General features: G+C 42.5%; 2 protein-coding genes across 2 annotated transcripts in view; one reads left to right on the forward strand and one right to left on the reverse strand.

Moving 5' to 3' along the window:
• Positions 1-11648, forward strand: part of LOC121007579 (IKBKB interacting protein) — a 34025-nt gene extending 22377 nt beyond the window's left edge. The window contains exon 3 of the mRNA XM_040439624.1: positions 10220-11648. Within this exon, the coding sequence (XP_040295558.1) occupies positions 10220-10963 (744 nt within the window). The 3' untranslated portion in view covers positions 10964-11648. The remainder of the gene's footprint in view (positions 1-10219) is intronic.
• A 4345-nt stretch (positions 11649-15993) lies between these two features.
• Positions 15994-19209, reverse strand: LOC121007589 (copine-1-like). Its single transcript, XM_040439629.1, is given in 2 exon segments — positions 15994-17723; positions 17726-19209. Coding segments are annotated over 2 exon segments (1605 nt in total). The 5' UTR covers positions 19130-19209; the 3' UTR covers positions 15994-17522.
• Positions 19210-19903: the final 694 nt, after the last annotated feature.

A 19903-nucleotide genomic window follows, 5' to 3' on the forward strand; every position in this document is an offset into this window, starting at 1 on the left:
GGGTCCTTCAGGACAGAATAAAGTCCTCAAATTACTGAGAACTGAAGGCAGTACTGAAGACACGGAAAGCAGCCAAGCACCTTCTCCGAGGTCAGCATGTCAGAGTACTATCAGACAATATAACAACGGTATGTTATCTGAAAAGACAGGGCGGAACCAGATGCCCGCTCCTTCAGGGGCTAGCGGATCAAATCTTCACATGGGCAGAATTGGAAGTTTTGTCCATTTCAGTGACCCATTTGAAGGGGTCTCAAAACTCCAGAGCCGACTTCCTAAGCAGGCACAGAATCGACGCGGGGGAATGGAGCCTGAACAAACAAGTTTTCCAACAGATCTGCCAGGTATGGGGCCAACCAGAGATAGATCTCTTCGCGTCCAGGGAAAACTCACAGCTGGACTATTTCTACTCACTAAGCCCCAATGGCAATCCAGTGGCGGTAGACGCCCTAGCCCAGAAATGGGATATGATGCTGGCATACGCCTTTCCTCCATTTCCTCTAATCCTGGCAGTTTTAAAGAAGATGAGGACCCGCTCTACCACTCTGATCCTGATAGTGCCAGACTGGCCCAAGAGAGCCTGGTACCCTATCTTAAAGGAGATGTCAATCAGAGATCCATTTCCCCTTCCATACAGAAGAGACCTGTGAACGCAGGGGCCGCTACAGCATCCCAATCTCAACAAGCTGAGACTGGCTGCCTGGATCCTGAGAGGCAGACCCTGAGGAAGAAGGGTCTCTCTGATCAGGTAATATCAACCCTACAACAGAGCCGTAAACCAGTAACTTCGGCCATATATTTAAAAATATGGAAAAAGTTCTCATCTTGGCTAGCCCAAAACCACCCAGGGACTGAAAATCCTTCTATAGGCTACATACTAGATTTCCTCCAGAGAGGGTTTGATCTAGATTTAAAACCCAGCACACTCAAGGTGCAGATCTCGGCCTTAAGCAGTTGCTTAGACTTTCCCTTAGCAGAACACAGGTGGGTCAAGAGGTTCATCAGGGCAGTCTCCAAAATGCGGCCCACCTTAAGACAGACGGTTCCCACGTGGGACTTAAATGTAGTACTGAACAGCTTATGTAATTCTCCCTTTGAACCCGTTGAGAATATATCTGACAAGTTTCTATCCTTCAAAACAGTATTTCTACTAGCTATCACTACCGCCCGTAGGATAGGCGAGATACAGGCCCTGTCAGTTAGGGAACCCTTTCTGAAGGTCCTAGATGATAGGATAGTTCTTAAATTGGATCATTCCTTTTTACCCAAGGTTGTCTCAGTGTTTTACAGAGAACAGGAGATAATTCTTCCTTCATTTTGTACCGCTCCCAAAAACATACAGGAGGAACGGTTCCACTGTCTGGATGTCAGAAGAGCAGTTCTCGAAACCTTAGAGAAAATCACCAAATCTCTTCATCCAATTCAGGGGTAGAAACAAAGGATGCAAAGCCTCAAAAACCTCCTTAGCCCGCTGGATCAAGGAGATCATCAGGGAATGTTATACTACAGGACTTGTCTTGCCCCATATCTTTGAGGGCTCATTCTACTAGAGCCATGGCTACAACCTGGGCGGAAAAAGCAGGAGCGTCTATTGATCAGATCTGCAAGGCCGCAACCTGGTCTTCCTCCACTACCTTTGTCAGACATTACAGACTAGACTCAGTGGCCAATCAGGACTTAGCTTTTGGCTGTAAAGTCCTACAAGCAGTGATCCCCCCTAAGATTACGTTCTAAGTTGTTAGTTCTCCATGGGTGCTGTCATGGAGGACGTCCTGGAAACATATATTTAGTTTACCGAAAAATCGCTTTTCAGGAGTCCGGAATGACAGCACCCAGTATTACCCCCCCTTTTTTTTTTTTCTTGTACGGTATTGCTTGTACTGCTACTGTATACAGTGTGAATTAACATTTGTTCTCAGAATAAAGATGTGGCATCCTACTCAGTGTAGTAAGTTATAAGAACACTGGAGAGAGGGGGTGGGGAGGGGCCTTTCAAACGGTCTCTCTTCCTATCCCAACAGAAGCCTATAGGACATCCTCCATGGGTGCTGTCATTCCGGACTCATGGAAAGCAATTTACCAGTAAACTAAATATATGTATTAAAATCGTCCCCTTTCCTCAGAATACAAATAATGAAGAAAACATCATAGGCATCAACATGTGCAAAAACGCCCATACTATTAAAATATTTAATTTTACCTCCCACAAAATTGAATAAAAAGTGACCAAAAAGTCACACACCCAAAATGGTATAAATAAAAACTACAGATCATCTGGCAAAAAATTTGTCCCCCACACAGCAGTTATGAGGGTTAAAATAGGGCGATGAAAAAAATTTCCAAAGTTTTTATATATTTTTTTGTTTAAGTATTAAAATACAAAAAAAAACTACATAAATGTAGAATCCCCGCAATCGTAATGACCTGGAGAATGAAGGGCATAGGTCAGTTTTAGCACATAGGGAACGCCATAGAAACAAAACCCATAAAATTATGGCAGAATTCTGGGTTTTATTTTTCCAATTTCACCCCATTTGGAATTTTTGCCAGCTTCCCACCATGTAGTGTGAAATAATAAATGGTGCCATTAGAAAGAACAACTTATACCACAAAAAACAAGCCCTCAATCGTCTATGTGAATGGAAAATTAAAAAAAGTTATGGCAGAGAGTGAAAAATTAAAATGCAAAAAACGGAAAATCACCAGGGGTAGAAGAGGTTAATTAAAATTTCCTAACCTTTTGTGTATACTATGTGTCTCCATAGTAACAGACTACAAACAAAATCCAGTGTTGTCCTACTCTATACATTCAGTAGGTTAGCAAGAGACAGATGACTACCCACAGGATAAGTTTGTAATCATCCTAGGAGCTGTATACACAAAATGGTAGGAGATTTTTAATCAAGACTGTTTAGAGATGCAATAAAAGAACACTTTGCAAAAGTTTACATAACTTTACATTTTTCTGTATCACGATCATTTTCATATCTGGTATTTTTTCACAATAAAGTAAGAAAAACATATGAACTAAGTGATCATTGTGTTCTTTGGATTAAAGTATTTGTGAGCTGTATAATGCTGTGCAAAACCATGGCAGGTGTCATATCACTGATGCCCTGGTTGTATCTGGTTTTCCACTAACAGGCCTAATACTTAGGCCTCATGCACACCAACGTATATTCTTTCAGTGTCCTTTCCGGGTTTTTTTGCAGACTGTATACGGAACCATTCATTTCAATGCGTTCAGAAGAAAAAAAAAGGAAGTTACTCCGTGCGCATTCCGTTTCTGTATGTCCGTATTTCCGTTCCGCAAAAAAATAGAACATGTTCCATTATTATCCACATTATGGACAAGGATAGGACTGTTCTATCAGGGTCCAGCTGTTCTGTTCCGCAAAATACGGAATGCGCACGGACGGCATCCGTATTTTTTGCGGATCCGTTTTTTGCAGACCGCAAAATACATACGGTCGTGTGGATAAGGCCTTAGGGTGGGGACATAATCCCAATTTTTTTTACACCATTTGACACCATTCCAAAAAATTGTTTCTAAGTATAGCTCAAGGGCACAACGACAGATGAATTACTAAAGAAAACACCCCCTTCTATGGAAAGCAGTCAGGTATGGAGCTGTGCACACTGAGCAGACCGTCACTGGGAGCTGGTTTATCTCCTCTCAAGATATATGCAGAGTTGTATGCTTATCCAAAAAGAGGCCAAGTAGATAGATGCCAACAGGGAGGATGGAGGGCAGTGCTGGAAGCGGAGCGGGATGAAATGGGTTAGTATACCTTTTTTTTATTATATCACTGGCTGTGCACAGATTTTTGAATATGTTGGGAAATCCCTTTCATATTTTTTTTTTTTTTTTTTTTTTAAAGGAGGCTTAAAAAAAATAGCCTGAATATTTTGTTCTCAGTGCAACACTGCCTACAGTCGGGATGTACGTACTGTGTTTGCTGTGTGAGATCTCAGCCCAATGCTTGAGATAAGTCTAGTAGTCCCAAAGTGTTCAGGCCTCTTCACTGATTCTCAACTAATCATGCAGGTATTTTGTCAGGTACCTGGACAATAAGACCTTCACTAATATTAATGGGGGTTCTCTCATGAGGCTAACCAGCTCCCTAAAGACTGCCACCTCATCAACATGTTCAGCTCTTGGCCATCAGCTATTGTCACTAGTTGGAGATGCAGTTGGCCCAACATTTCCTCTACAGCTGCAACACGCCCCCCAGGGTGCCCATCGCGTCCCAGGTGTCGAAGGAATGCCGAGTTGTATAGTGTGGCCTAAATGTCTCTTTATGTGTCACGGTGCTCCTACCTGGATACTGCTGGACACCAGGCTTTGGCTCCGAAGCAAAATAAAAGGAGAATAATTGAGGGGTGAAAGAAAAATAACTTGTTGTTAAGTTAAATGGCAGCTTTACTTGAATAAACTTTCAACCAAACGATTTGCATTGTCTTGGTCCCAGCAGGCTTTGGCATAAACTGGCAGGCAAACTCAATAACTCTGCTTTCACTGCTGTACTGACAGGCTTGCTTAAATACTTGGCTTTCATGCTCTGTGCTGCACTAAATTCTGCTTAAGTCTGGTTTCTGTACTTTTGGTCTGTTTTGGCATCCTTTGGCTGTTATTTCCCTCTTGACACTCAGCAAGTAAATTATTTTCAGCCAAAGAACAATTTCCTCCGACTGCTACTTCTTTCAGATCTTCTCGGCTCCAACATGGAGTCTAAACTGGAATAATCTAGAACTGCCACCCCTCCTAGTAGCAAGCGGGACCGGCCCACTTCTGCCCAAAGGAAGGAGAATGGAATGGTGAGTCCCATTCTGTCTAAGGATAGCTCTGCCATTTATGCTGCCACCTGCTGGTGAACCAGGCACATTACATGTAATAAACAGTTGCATAACAAGATTAGGAATGCATAGTGTAGAGGACCTGGACAGAAATACACAGATGACATATATGTTAAACCACTAAAGATAGTAGCAGGGTGTAGGAGTGGTAACACCACTCCAGGGTGTTACACAGCCATCACTGCAGGGAAAATATGAATGGGTCTGTAAAACATGGAATGAGTATTAAAGGGGTATTCTGGTTTTTAAAAGTTATCCCTTATACACAGAATAGGGGATACCTTTTAGATCAGTGGGGGTCCTAGCTCTGGGACTCCCGCAGATCTCTTAAACAGATAACCTATACCCCTTGGAGCGCTCCAAAATGAACAGATCAGCAGGTGAAGCATGAGCACTCCTGCTCCCTTTATCTCTATGTGAGTTCTGGAAATAGCAGAGCGCTCTGCTTGGCTGTCTCTATCACTCCGATAGAGATGAATGGAGCGGAAATTCACATGCCCAACCTACTGCTCCATTTATTTCAGAGGGGTACAGGGTCCTCGTTCTCATGATCAGTGGGGGTTCCAGCAGTAGGACCCCCACCAATCCAATAGTTATCCCCCATCCTGTGTTTAGGGGAATACCCCTTTAAAGTGTAGGAAACATTATTAACCCCCTGCTCCCCTTAGTGAACAATCCCTTTAATGCTTAAAAATGTACGTTTGTGCTGGGCTATTTACATCACGAACATAGATGCGAACCACACCCTATTTGATGTCCTCCTTGTTATGTTCATATAGCTAGAGGGTAGGTTCCCCCATTCTAATGATCGCTGGTAGTTCCAGTGGTCAGACTCCCACCAATCTAATCATGTATCACTTATTAGGTGGATAGTACAAGAGAATTTAGACTAGAACCTTCAGAATCACAGGTGCATATCCATGAAGCAAACAGGATTATAAAAAATAAATAAAATGTCTGCACACCATTAGGGTACTTTCACACTTGCGTTGTTGGATTCCGGCAGGCAGTTCCGTTGCCTGAACTGACTGCCTGATCAGGCAAACTGTATGCAAACGTATGTCATTTTTTCTGACTGATCAGGCATTTTTCAGATTGATCAGGATCCTGATCAGTCTGAAAAATGCCTGATCAGGCAGAAAAATGCATTGCAATACCGGATCCGTTTTTCCGGTGTCATCAGGCAAAACGGATCATGTTTTAATTTTTTTCTCATTTTTAGAGGTCTGCGCATGTGCAGACCGGAAGGACGGATCCGGCATTCCGGTATTTTGAATGCCGGATCCGGCACTAATACATTTCTATGGGGAAAAATGCCAGATCCGGCATTCAGGCAAGTCTTCAGTTTTTTTCGCCAAAGATAAAACCGTAGCATGCTACGGTTTTCTCTTTTGCCAGATCAGTCAGAAGACATCCTGATGCATCCTGAATGGATTGCTCTCCATTCAGAATGCATGGGGATATGCCTGATCAGTTCTTTTCCGGTATAGAGCCCCTGTGATGGAAGTCTATGCCGGAAAAGAAAAACACTAATGTGAAAGTAGCCTTATACATACAAACAATAGAGCTAAGAAATGGGGGTCATTCTAAATAAAAGTGGTACAATACCGACTATAAATGAGTTAATGGAAGCTCTTAGCGCACATATTTGATCAAACGTGTGTCGGGCCCATCTACCAGGCGTCAAGGTGGCTTCCGCAGATGGGTCCCTAACACTAGTATACCGCCTCTCTTTGGACTTACCTAAGCCTACAATATTCAGGGCAGTGTAGGAACCAGCTAAATACGTACTGTGCTCAGAAGCCCCAGGTAGATGGGCGTGTTCAGTCTAAAAGAGGCGCTACCCTCAATTAATACTACAAGAAAATTTAGACTAAAACCTTCAGAATCACAGGTGCATATCCATGAAGCAAACATGTTTATAGGAAGCCACCTTGACGCCTGGTAGATGGGCCCGACACACGTTTGATCAAATATGTGCCCTAAGAGCTTCCATTAACTCATTTATAGTCGGTATTGTACCACTTTTATTTAGAATGATCCCCATTTCTTAGCTCTATTGTTTGTATGTATAATGGTGTGCAGCCATTTTGTTTTTTATAATCATGTTTGCTTCATGGATATGCACCTGTGATTCTGACGGTTCTAGTCTAAATTTTCTTGTAGTATTAATTGAGGGTAGCACCTCTTTTAGACTGAACACGCCCATCTACCTGGGACTTCTGAGCAGAGTACGTATGTAGCTGGTTCCTACACTGCCCTGAATATTGTAGGCTTAGGTAAGTCCAAAGAGAGGCGGTATACTAGTGTTAGGGACGCATCTGCAGAAGCCACCTTGACGCCTGGTAGATGGGCCCGACACGTATGTGCACTAAGAGCTTCCATTAACTCATTTATAGTCTGTATTGTACCACTTTTATTTAGAATGACCCTTATTTCTTAGCTCTATTGTTTGTATGTATAACGGTCTGCAGCCATTTAATTTTTTATTATTAGGTGGATAGGTGAAAAATATTTTTTGAATACCACATTAAAGGGGTTGTCCACTGTAGATAATCACTATTTGTAAGAAGAATCCATTGACCAAAAGCTGATCATAAACTGGACCTTCAGCGACCTGTGGGGAAACCTGCCAGTAAGTGTTGGATTTCTCTGTAGCGCCACCACAGGGGAACTAAGCATTGCATCATGGCCACTCAAATCCATTGGTTGTCTGTGTAATGCTGGACACATCCTCCAGAGCAAGAGACACCTATGTAAGCTCTCTCCACTCTGGCCAAGAGATGAAGATCCTGAACTGGAGACCCTCCCTACTAATTCACTAATAGGTTGCTTGAAAGTTTTATTTATTTTCTCGAGATTACAGAAAGAAGAGTAACATTTTCATTAGTCATCGTGCTGTGATATGAGACTGTTGCTTTATGTAAAGCAGGTTCAATATCTTTGAAATGTATGGACTATTTGTTCCCTTCAAAGAGACGTCTGAGAGTTGGAGTTGTTGCTGTGGAAACTGAGATAATTTTCTTATTTTGCTCACCAATTATCTTATATTGTTTGTCATGTTTAGATAGTCCTGTTACATATATCTTGTTAAGGCCAATGATCAGGACAAAATTCGGGAAGGAGCTTTTTTAAGGAACTCTTCCCGATAATAGCCCTATATAAAGGTGCCGCCAATCACCCCATGAAAAAAATAATTCTCAATCACCGGGACATCATTGGTGCAATCACCTAAATCATCATTTCTGGGCAGCAGATTGGGCTGTGTAAACAGTGATCTGCTGCCCAGAAGCAATGAACATGTATTGGGGGCACGTGATCACTCTAGCAGTGGCCTCGACCCCATTCAGTGGAGGTGATTGCTGCAATCACCTCCTATAACAAGCAGGCAATTATTGGGAACGAATGGTTCAATCTCAATAACTGCCCACTGTGTCGGCCTGTGTAAAAGGACCTTAAGGCATGTAGAGGTAAAAGAGGGAACTTCCCTCGGTGATCGCTGCTAATTGTGTAGGACTGTCAGCAGTGGACCATCTGGTCTGAGGGGAACCAACACTGGGATGGCTACAGAGCCCTATAAGAATTTGTAAATGAGCTTATAGTTGTAAAATATTATGGAAGGACCCAGATAAGCTGGCAGCACAAGTAGGAACTTGACAGATGTGTTTTTAATGTAAAGTAGTGTAGTAATAGCATTACTGCATATACAATAAAACGGGCTAAGAAAACAAGAGAAGGACTTCTCTTGTATTCTGGTTACAAGTAAGCTAAGCAGCAGTGCTCAATGCCAAGCAGTAGCAGCAAAAGCAACAAAGATTTTAGAGTTTATAACAAGATAAAACCTGTGATCCGAATGTGACAGTGTCTGACTATAAAAAAAAGGCAGCATCTTGACTATTTGGGCTCAACATTGTAAAAAATGACATAGCAGAACTGAAAAGGATTCAAAGTCAGTTGACTAGATTACTAAATAGGATGCTTATTCTCTCCTGTAATGGGATGCTAGAAAAATTGGGCTTGTTCAGCTTAGAGGTAATGTATGGTCAATACAAAGAACTGGCAAATTATTATGTCCCCTGTGCAGATTACCAGGTGTGGGGACTCGCTCTGGTAGTCAGGACAAGCGGATGCAGTATAGAGGCAAAGACCAGTTTATAACTCAAAAACTTCAGTGTTTATTCACACTTGTTGCAAGTACACAGTACGACAGTTCATTTGTAGTATTGGTGTTGTTTTACACACAGCTCAAAAACAAAACAGTCACCTTTTGTCCTGGGTGTTAATCAACACCCAACCGGCATAGCTCAGAAAAGAGCAGTCCTCCCGGATTCAGGCCTCCAGGCTGGCAAAAGGCTCAGATCCCGGTACAGATATTGCCAGAGCTCCAATTTCAAAGAGAGATAATTCCCCACACCTGACACTGCTGGCTGTTTTTTATAGGCCTGACAAAACCGAGCCTGGAACGTGGGGAGTAGTCACCCACCCAGCACTTTGACTACTCCCAGTAAGAGCTGTCCCGGATCAGCTATTTACAGCCATACTAAATAGCAAAGTGTCAAACAGCAACTGCTGCTGACACATGAAAACTGGCTCTTACTTCACCGAGGCCAGGAACCTCGGTGACACATACCTATCATCCACGATGATTCCTTGTACCTTCTTACACAGGGAACATGATTTTTGTTTGAAGGGAAGGCGATTTAGACATGACAATAGGAAAGGCTTCTTTGCAGTTAGTGTAGTCAAACTATGGACTGCTCTACCCCACAAGGTATTAATGACAGGTATTATGACAACATCCCAAAAACTAGATACTTATCAAATAATACATGGAGATTTTAATTAAATTTGCATTATGTATAATTGATCTGAAAAAGCTTAACTTTGCTGGACCTGTGTCTTTTTCTACCTATGTACAGTAACTATATAGATCCTAGGTGTGATAATTGAAAGGTAGTGTTAATGGGATTTCCAAGACGACAAAACTGATGGCAATCAATATTAAACTGGTGAGAATCCAACTCATGGGACCCCCACGATCAACTGACTGAAAGGCCTGAGGCTTCTTCATTGTTCACCACCATAGCTCAATACTTTTTATAGTGGCTGCATCTGGTATGTCAGCTCGCTGCATCTCAATCTCAAGTGAATAGGATTTACCTGTAATACCTGGTACAATAAATGGACATGGCATTCACTGAACCACCTCAGCCCTTTCATTCAGCTGATGGACCCCACCAATCAAACATTGATGGCCTATCCTAAGGACAGGCCATTAATATTAAAGTCCTGAAAAATACCCTTCAACCTATTCTATCTGTTTTTGTCATTTCAAAGCTACTACATTTTTCTGCTTATTTTTCAGATGGCAGAAACCACACAGACTGTGACAAAGCTAAAGGATCTTCAGATCTCTCAGCGTATGGAGCTTCTGCAAAAAGACATTGTCAATATTGAGCAATGGATAAGTCTTATTTCTGCCAAACGAGAACAGCTGGAAGTCAACCTTACTGCCCTTGAAGAGTCCATTTCCCAAGTTGAACAGACCACTACAAGTATCTCTAAAGAAGTTTCTGCCAAGATTGCCACCGTGAAGACAGATGTGAGGAGGATATCTGGGATGGAGACTGACATTAAATTGTTGACTGACTCTATTAATGAGTTGGAGGAAAAATTAGAGAAAGTTGAGAAGAACACGGCACAAAAAATTGGAGATGCTTTAGCCAGCAGTATTGACCGCATGACTTCATTGAAGAGCTCGGTGTCTAGAAATTCGGACAGAATAGATCTCATAAAGATAAGGCTAATGGAGCTCAGGGGCAATTTCACTGACAATTCCGATAAACTCTCCAGTCTAGAGAGCGACAGATTGAAGGTCTTACAGGCCGTAAATTTTGCCAATGAACTCAAACCCAAAATCTTCACAATCAAGAAGGACTTTGCTCATTTAGAAGCCATGATAAATGATTTGTCTGCTAGGATTGGCCGCTTGGCATCTGATATACTGAACAGAGAAAAAGATATAAACCTGCTGAGTGATAAAATGTACAACTTAACTGTGATGAAATCTGAAGTCCTGGATCTAAGTAATAAAATTAGCAATGTGTAGGAGTTTGAACCAGCTCCATCGAGAGGGGGGCAATGTACACATTGCAATCAAAGTGGTTTTTTTTTTTTATACGTTTATTACTTTGTATGCATTTTATTTTTAGTAACAGTCATGTTTTCACCTCCTACTCAAGAACTCATAGCAACTACGTTCAGCCTGGCAAAATTTGTTGATCATTTCCAAGTGGCTTTTACAATGAATATACTTCTTGGTAATGTAGAAAGCCACATTTTTGGATCTTATGCACATGGCAAAGCCAGCACACAATATCTGCTATTCCCTATTGTGCCAAGTGCACTCTATGTGCTGTCTGTACATGCCACGGTATTCTATTCTATTCAGTAAGGGTGCCTTCACCTGAAAATTATTTCCATTCATTTCAATAGGGCAGCAAGCATATGGATTTCTGCAAGCCCCATTAAGGTGGATGGAACTGATTTTAAGTCGTGGAATTTTCTGCCACCAAATCTGCTGCGTGTGAAAGCACCCTAATACTGGAGATCTGTAATAAGGCTGTAAGCATAAGAACCCACTCAGATCCTGGAAGTGCCTGTTTTGACAACTTTAAAAGGGTTTTCCAGGCTTTTAATATTTATGAAAAAAATCACAGAAAATAATGCACTAACGCAATAGATGCAAACATAATATATGGACTAAGCCCTCATTCTGATATGACAAAATCTGAGAATGTCAGCCAATATATTTTGATCAAAACACATCTGTGCCCGCCTACCAGCACCAAGGTGGTCTCAGTCAGGCAGGTCCTACTCTAAACCTATATATGCCGTTGGGCATCTATATTCAGGAGAGCAGACACTGCACATATAGTGTGCTGCTCCTTGTTACCTCTGCGTGCATCAAGCAACCAATGAGAGTAGGAGCACTCATAGCTATATTTACCACCTAATCAAGGTCACCTGTGGGATAGGCGGGACATAAATTGCACAAGAATACTACTCCCAAGATAAAATAGAAACGCATTCACACTTGAAGGTGCCATTCCTTCAAGTGTATACTACAGACTAACCAAAAATCACAGAAAAAATACAAAACATCCTGCACGATGTAATAAATGAATATCCGGATATGCATGGCTACATTTATAAAAGAAAAATCACAGAAAATAATGCACTAACAGAGTAGGTCCTGCCTGACTGAGACTAACTTGGCGTTGGTAAGCGGGCAAAGATGTGTTTTGATCAAAATATATTGGCTGAGAGTCTCCGATTTTATGTATCAGAGTGAGGGCTTAGTGTATATATATAATGTTTGCATCTATTGTGTTAGTGCATTATTTTCTGTGATTTTTCGTTTATAAATGTGATTTTTGTTTTAATATTAATGACCTATCCTCAGGATAAATCATCATCATAATCAGATCGGTGGGGGGGCGGACACCCGGCACTCCCGCCTATCAACTGTATGAAGAGAAGGCACACGCTGTGTGCGTGTGCCGTCTCCTGTCTCTCTTCCTGCTTGTTGCTGCTATGTCTGTGGCAAGCAGGAAGAGAGACAGGATACGGTGCGCATGCGTGGCTCCTCTTCATACAGCTAAATGGTGGGAGTGCCTGGAAAACCCCTTTAAAGGGTAACTGTCATTTTTTATTTTATTTGCTAGTTTATTAGGGCTAGGCATGTATACCTGAGTTAGGCTCCATTCACACGTCCGCAACGTGTTTTGCGGATCCGCAAAACACGGACAAGGCAATGTGCGTTCCGCATTTTGCGGACCGCACATCGCCGGCACTAATAGAATATGCCTATTCTTGTCCACAATTGCGGACAAGAGTAGGACATGTTCTATTTTTTTCGGGAACGGAATTGCGGACCCGGAAGTGCAGGTCCGCAATTCCGTATCCGGGCAGCACATCGTGCTGCCTCATAGAAATGAATGGGTCCACAATTCCGTTTCGCAAAATGCGGAACGAAATTGCCGACGTGTGAATGGACCTTTAGCCTGTCAATAATTGTCAAAAGATCTGTAATTTCCTTATGTGAGACAGTGACAGGTCTCACACAGGTTAGAGGCAAGGAAGCGGTGTATAGTGCGGTCCACAACCCTATTCCACCACAGGTGAGACCAGCTGGAGGTACTCAGGTTGGCATAAGGCACCTCCCAGGGTGTCAGCAAGGGGGGAGTGTGTTGCCTGTGGACAGAGGCCTGGAGGCTCTGTGTGGTCCAAGCCAGGAGGGCTGAGAGACCACGATTCCCCAAGAGACACTGGACTGGAGACAGTGGGCGTACTGTGCTCTGTACAGCCAGGAGGCTGTGGGACATTGGCTCAGAAAGCCGCACGTGTTCACAGGGTGTGAACAGGGACTTAGGTGAGTCAGGGATCTATTTGTTTAGTTAGAGCCCAGCCGGGCGAGTGTTTATTATTTTGTATTATTGTTTGTTTATGCGGATGTGCCGCAATAAAGCACCGTGTTTGGATCTTAAACTTGGTGTCCTGAAGATATCTGTGAGAATGACCCCCGAAAGAGAGCTGATCCCCTGCACTTTCTTCCTGCAGGCAGATGAAGCAAAAGCTGTAAAAACGTTCTTTAATCCCCTGCCGGCGTGCTTCTCTAGTCAGGCTTGAAGTCACGGAGGCAGCAGCCTCCTTGCTTCAAGTCACGGTAACCACATCCCCTTCCCTGCCCCTTCACTGTGATTGACAGCGCTTATGTACGACAGTTCGGCTGGCTTTGCCGAACTGCCGGCTGTCAGTCACAGGGAAGGGGCAGGGAAGGGGATGTGGTTACCGTGACTTGAAGCAAGGAGGCTGCTGCCTTAGCAGAGGCTGTGTATATCTCACTTTGCAGTTGCTCCCTCTTCTTTTTCCCTTATCCATGGACTACTAGAGGTGGCAACTGTAACCCGATCTCACAGTAACTCTTGAGTGGTTTCCTGAGTGTGAGTGATCAGCGTAGGGCAGGATCCTGGTAAGTGGAGACGGAGGAATTTTTCTATAATAAGTTATATTACAAAAATGTCTTATTCTTTGCTTATTCTATTGATTTATGGAGAAGAAAATATTTAAAGGGAACCTGTCATGTGGATATTTGATTATAATCTAACTAATTATATGCAATCATTAACTACTAAAAAGTGCTTTAGATGTATTCACTTACTGGTGTGACAGATGGTTACCTCATAATATACACACAAACATGCCACATGCTAATGAGCTGATTTGAGTCCAGCGTGATGTCATTGAGTCCAGCGTATATTTAATTCAGAGCTATAGCCACTCCCCTGCCCACCTGCTGCTGATTCATATGGAAAATAACTGTCAATCAGCAGCAGGTGGGCGGGGAGAGTCAGGAGCTCATGAATATTCAGGACTCACCATTATCATTTAACGTGCTTACTAAAAACGATACCTTTTATTATTGAACTGGGTTATGGAGCAAAAGCAGTTTGCTCAAGGTGATATCCTAAGTATGATAGATATATTAAACAAGAACTCAATAGAGTACTGACTAGGAAAGATGGGGGTAGTGGGTAAACGGGTGGGAAAGAAACTTTCCCTAGATGACCCTCAAGATCTAAAGTCCTGTGCACAGGGATGTCCCCTGATGGCGGAGACACCCTGCCCCCGTCCCTAAGTCTCTCTATTGCCCTAAAAAAAAGCCCTACCCACAGACCTGGATTGGAAATAAATAAATCCAGGGAAAACAAAAACACACATACAGATGAAAATATGCATAAACAAAAAACAACCCCAATGGGCACGGGCACTTGCAATTTTTTCGCTATTCAACTCCTAAAACAGAGCAGAACAACAGAAACTGAAGTGCTGCTGTGAACCCAGCAAAATAGAATGAAAGCATGCACTTACCAGTACAGTCCCGTGCTGATTATCTCCTTATGCTATACCCTATATCTAACATTTTCTTTAATGAGACAAAAGTCTCAAAAATCATCATGTGAATCATGAGACACAGCCAGGAATGGCCTGGTATCTGCAGGTCGCACCACAATGCTTTTTGTTTTGCATCTATTATAGATGGCTTTGTAAAAATTGAGCAAACATTGTTAAACAGCTCTCTACATGGAGATGTGTGCTATAATTGCCGTACGCTCTTACAATTGGCATGTCAACCAGAATCGCTCAATAGTTCACTTGTCTAGCTCTCTATTTCCTCTATCGTTTTTGCAGAAGATGAAACTGTGCTCCTATATCACATATACTCACCTCTGTTGCATGTTAAAGAACTACGGCCCAGATTCATTAATGTGTCTGGGCCAAAAATCTGTTGAAAACAGTTAGCAAAATGGCACATCTAGGGTTTCTACACTTATTTCCCCGATACTATCAACAGGGGCTGGGCTTAGTATAAAGTGGGAGGGCCATTCTCGAGGAGGCCCTTTTCTGTTCCAGCATGACTATGCTCCAGTGCACAAAGCAAGGTCCATAAAGGCATGGTCAAGTGAATTTTTTTATTTTTTTTTCCACTTTTTATATATTTTATTGGACATTTCTATGAAGAAAAATATATATACAAACTGCAAGATGAGATAAAATCCTTGATTATTCTAGCAGTCTACTTGATAAGTCTAGTGCCAGATCAGAGTACAACATGAACTTGCATAAAACAGTTCCTAAGTACTGTTGCATATTACAGTGACTGATATATAAAGCAAAGAAAATGCCAATGTGGATATACTTCAGTGACTACAAGGAATAGTAAGAATGATTATAAATCTTCTAAAGGTTCATGTAACAGCAAAACGGCACAAAGCATAGTCAGAAAGTGGAAAATGCAAAAAATATGGCATCAGTTAATAACTTGGAGGGCAGTAAAAAGGCACATATTACTCCAAGCCAATGCATAGCAAAGTAAAGCATCTAATAAAGTATCCTCTAAGCCAGTGCTTCTCAAAAGCTTTCCTTCATTACCTAAAACCCCTTTTTACCCAATGTAGGTCAAATACTAACGGCACCGAAAATCTATGTTTAGTGAAGAGGTTACCTTATCTTCATAGGAATACTCAGAGAGATTTTATATATTTTAGTACGTGACAATCTCTATGGCTATACAAATGTCCCTGTTGTGATCGGGTAATAATGGCCTCATGTCATCACCCAATTTGGGTAATTTATCTAGGTTAGGGAAGGACCGATCTGACCCTATTAGAGGGCAAATGCTTACTATAACAAGGCACCATTCAGCACTATTGTGATACTCAGGCACAAATAAATTGGCTAATTTAACATATAATTAGCTTAGAGTGATAAATTCAGATTTGGCAATATCATCACATTTTCTGAATTCTCAGTGTCTCCATATGAAAGTGTTACATGTAGAGGGTTAGGTGTGCACTGTGTCTCTAGACAGAATCCCAATGTACAGCTCGTGGGATTTTCTTCTAATTATACATATCAAGAAGTTGTAGCAATGCGAGATGACAAAGCAAAGTTTTAAGCAAATGCCTTTGCAAAGGAATGATGATTTTGATTGCTTCTCACTTACATTTTAATGAAGATCACTCCATGTAAATTGGTTCTTAAGTCGAGATTCATAATAGAAATGTTTTTAGATCTACCCTTAAACCGTTAAAGAAGGAAGACCAGCGCTCACCTCGCCATCCGATTAAATCACTCGATTGCAAGCATCAAACCCGTGACGCGCTTCGGCCCCAACACGAGCTCCGATAAGGCTTTTTGTTAGAGATGAAACGCGTCACAGTCCCGACGCCCACAACAAAGTAATTCAATATAGCAGGCAAAGTGAGCGCCCGTCCTCCCTCTCTACCTCAATATGGGACACATTCCCTAAACATGTCAATTTTTTCCAGAAGGATACAAGAAACCTCAACATGATCACACCATGTGCGTCAACCATGATACCTCGGAAGGGTTATTACAGTTCATATTGGGTGGATTACATAGTTTCTCTCCATAAACTCTGTGGTCATGTACATAATGCCAAAACCAACCTCCAACTGGCTTATATATTTTAATACATACATTTTATATTGATTTGTGGTCAAAAGGTAGGTGTCATCAATTATAGGAATGCTCCTACTTTTCATTCATGGAAAACTCTTAAGTTGAGCTTCTAGTAGTCCTCTCCCTTCACAAGTAACACTGCCTGGAATCAGATTGGATGATAAACCTGCATAGAAGAGGTTCTTTGGTCTTCTGCAGTTGTGGAATGATGACATGTCTGACCTTTATTACATATATAATACCTGCCGCAGCACCATGCTAGCCGATAAAACTTTTTGCCACATCTGTGGTAAACGGATTTCATTCATTGTAGCCATAATCTGATATAAACCCCGAATAAGCCTTCATAGGGTCCAACTTGTTTGCATAGAAATAAACCAAAAGAAGCTAATACCCAAACCATACCCTCTACCATAAGAAAAGCAAAAAGGCAGGACCTCCGCCGCTTCAGCGCCATTCTCACCAGGAAAGTCCATTGAAGATTGGCCTGCCACAGCTAAGCGAAAAAGAAGGAATAACAGATAACACCCTGAAAAAGTCTTCTATATGATGAAGGTGAAGAATTCTGGATGGTAACCTTCAGGTTGTAGCAGCACCTAACACATGGGATATTCAAACTCCTATGCAGTTTTCTGTTGTGGAGGGTTCACAGGTGGCATTCCCAAAAACTTGAAATATGAAACCAGCTGTTTAGGGATCTCAGCAAGAACGGCTTGAGTTAGTGCTTCACGTGGGGCATTTTGGAATTGTCGGAATGGCACAAACTGGACAATGTCTCTGGCAGCAGGCTCCCCGCTGGAAGACTTCAGGACTCCATTGTCTACTCTCCATCAAGAAATTCCATGGCTTTGAAATCTGCACTCCCCACCCCGATGATGATGATAGACATGGGAAGCTTAGAGGCTTGGACAATGGCATTTCTGGTGTCATTAAGGTCTGTGATCTCCCCATCAGTGATGATTAAAAGTACAAAGTATTGAGCCACAGTTTTCTGCTGTGCCACGGCAGCCGCAAACCTGGTCACGTGGTTGATAATGGGAGAGAAGTTTGTTGGTCCATACAGGCGAACTTGAGGCAAAGCTTGACGGTAGGCATCCACAATGCCTTGTACACCTGCACAATAAGGATTGCTGGTGTTGAAGTTTAAGGCAAACTCATGAGATACCTGCCAGTTTGGTGGGACCTGGGCTCCAAATCCAAAAGCCGGGAACTGTTTGTCTGTGTCATAGTCCTGGACAACGTTACCCACACACCATATTGCGGTAAGATATTCGTTAACACCATTTGGGCTGATGAAGTGTAATGAGTCAGGTGATTTGGGATCTCCATTGGAACCAGTGAAATCAATTCCAACTGTGAAGTTGATCTGGCAACCACCCATCACATAATCCAGGAAGGAATACTCTACGTCTATTTTGCAAGACTTGACCCGAATCACACCAGAGTTCTTATAGCCCTTCTTCTTCTGCTTCTTCTGGGGGTTAATACATTCAATCTCCACCGCTTGCTCCTGAGCTCCCAGCAGCTTGGATGTGATGCACTCGAATTCTCCTATGAGATCAGAGCTGGAGCTGTCATCATGATCGCTAACTGAGACCTTGATGGGTTTGTTCAAGTCCCCTCCACATAAGCTCTGCAGGGGAACACTGAACTTCTTCCAGCAGGGATTGAGATTGTTCTTGATAACTTCCGATCTGTAAGCCAACTGCCAAGATCCATCATCTCCTTGCCTATACAGTTCCAGGAATGGATCAGACTTACCAAGAAAATCCTTTTTATCTAGATTCCTTGCTTCCACTTCAAGATTTACAACTCCAGTGTCCTTGATTTCTTCAGCAACGATCGTTATTGTTCCCTTCCCCGCAGGCTTTCCCTTCTTCAGCGCCAGCGACCCCTTCAATTTCCGATTGGACACAATCTGACCAACAGTACACTCGTACCCTCCAAGATAGTCATCATCATTCAGATCCACAGACTTGTTGTCAATGTCGTAAACGCCAAACTTTATGTTCTGCACTTTCTCAAAGTAGTAATCAATGACTGGCTTTGTGGAGAACTCTGGGCTCTGACAGTTCTTGACCCTCTCTGTTCGAGCCAACTCTGACCATTTTCCATCACCAATGCTTTGTAGGACTACACATAGTGGATCTGATTTGGATCCTATATCCTTATCCAACAGATCTGAGCAAGAAATGGACAGCTGGATCTTGGTGACACACTGAGCCATCTTAGAAACCAGGAATTGCAGAACTCGTCCACACTGCTGCTTCTGCAAGGGGCGAGGCACCCAAGTGAATTTTTTGTGGGAGAACTTGACTGGCTTGGATAGAGTTTTGAACTCAACCCTGTCCAACACCTTTGGGATGAACTAGAACAGAGACTGCCCCTCTTGACCAACATCAATCAAACCTCACAACTGTTCTTCTGGACAAATGGGCAAAAATTACAACTTCTACTGTTGTAGAAAGCTTTCCAAGAAGAATGGTAGCTGTTATACCTGCAAAGGGGGAACCAACTCCATATTAATAACGCCTATGGATTTAGAATGGGATTTCACAAAAGATCCTGTAGGCGTGTTGTGTAGATGTTCCAATACTTTTGTCTATATAGGGGGAGATTTATCGAGACTGGCACTTATAGTCGATTTTCAAATCCCCTGGACCACTGGAGGATGCGCCTAATTTATGACGAGGTGCACCTTCTTGCAATCCGTGCGCCTAAACAGAAATCTAGGATAGCTCAGAGCTGATGTAGATTTCGGGCTTAATTTGTGCCAGAAAACTGGTGTAAATGAAGATAAATTTGTTGGAGTGGTTGGCCATGCCCCCTTTCTGTCCTTGCCATGGCCATTTCAGGGAAAGTGGCAAGGGTGGCATAAAATCAATTTTAGGCGTATTTCTGGCGGAGATTTCGGCACAAAGGTTATTTGCGCCACAATCTGCGACTATTCCCCGCTCATGCCAAGTCTAAAAAAAAGGAGGCGTGGCAGGGAAGGGGACAG

Source organism: Bufo bufo, chromosome 1 (genome assembly GCF_905171765.1).
Source record: "Bufo bufo chromosome 1, aBufBuf1.1, whole genome shotgun sequence".
Lineage (NCBI taxonomy): Eukaryota > Metazoa > Chordata > Amphibia > Anura > Bufonidae > Bufo > Bufo bufo.